Source organism: Sphaeroforma arctica (assembly GCF_001186125.1).
Source record: "Sphaeroforma arctica JP610 unplaced genomic scaffold supercont1.7486, whole genome shotgun sequence".
Classification (NCBI taxonomy): domain Eukaryota; class Ichthyosporea; order Ichthyophonida; genus Sphaeroforma; species Sphaeroforma arctica.
In genome coordinates this window covers 1-972 of record NW_014033072.1, presented here as the reverse complement: position 1 = coordinate 972, position 972 = coordinate 1, and the positions used below count along the sequence as shown (strand labels likewise).

The following is a 972-nucleotide window of genomic DNA, read 5'->3' as shown; positions in this document are numbered from 1 at the left end:
GCCGATGATAATATACAGCTGCACTCAATTCTATTTTTCTTATGTCGCCTGGCGTATCCACTGCCGTGACGCCGCTATAACCATGCGTGACACCTCTTCTTGACCACGTGCAATTAGTCACCCGCGCAGTAGGAATAAAACCCGCACACATACAGGCACACACACACACATTCACTGACATGTATACGCCATATTCTCGCATCCATACACATGCACGACCACATTACCCACAGATGCACTCACATGCACACCCATGCACACTCGTAGGCGCTGGTACAAAGCGCCGACTTCTCTCTGGGCCAAGCCAATGCACCGGACAAGTCCAACCCCATCAGTCTGCCGCAGATGATCGCATGGGGTGGTAACACGGCCCCTAGGCTGTACTATGGGGCTGCCAATCACATTGTACAGAGCATTCGCAGCGTGTTGGCGGATTGTCCAGGTGTGTGCGTGATCTGTGGCAGGGTCTACGGGTGTTAGATCGCTGACTATTATAAGGCATGTTCGTTCGGATGTAGGGTAGTTCGAGTTTAGGCTGTATGCCACAAGCACCTTGTGCTGTCACCCTTATACACGGGAAGAACTGACTACACGTATACGATATGCATGTATCAATACTTTTGTACATTCACGACCTGTCCAATTATGTATGACATGTAAATTCTGTATCATGATCGTAATTTGTGCTCTTGGATGTGCCTGCTTCGAAATTAAATTACTGTAGTTTGATTGCAACAATATCTAAAAGGAACATCTCCATCAAGCCCTATCCATTAGTGTGTATATCCATCTACCGCCGATATATATATATATATATATATATATCTATCTATCTATCTATCTATCTATCTATCTATCTATCTATCTATCTATCTATCTATCTATCTATCTATCTATCTATCTATCTATCTATCTATCTATCTATCTATCTATCTATCTATCTATCTATCTATCTATCTATCTATATCTATA

General features: G+C 43.1%; 1 protein-coding gene across 1 annotated transcript; it reads left to right on the top strand.

Annotated features, from left to right (window-relative positions):
* Positions 1–267: 267 nt before the first annotated feature.
* SARC_16162 (hypothetical protein) lies at positions 268–480 on the top strand (the record flags this gene model as incomplete). Its single annotated transcript, XM_014289730.1, has 1 exon — positions 268–480. A coding segment is annotated over one exon (213 nt), but the record flags the coding sequence as incomplete, so codon positions are not given.
* Positions 481–972: the final 492 nt, after the last annotated feature.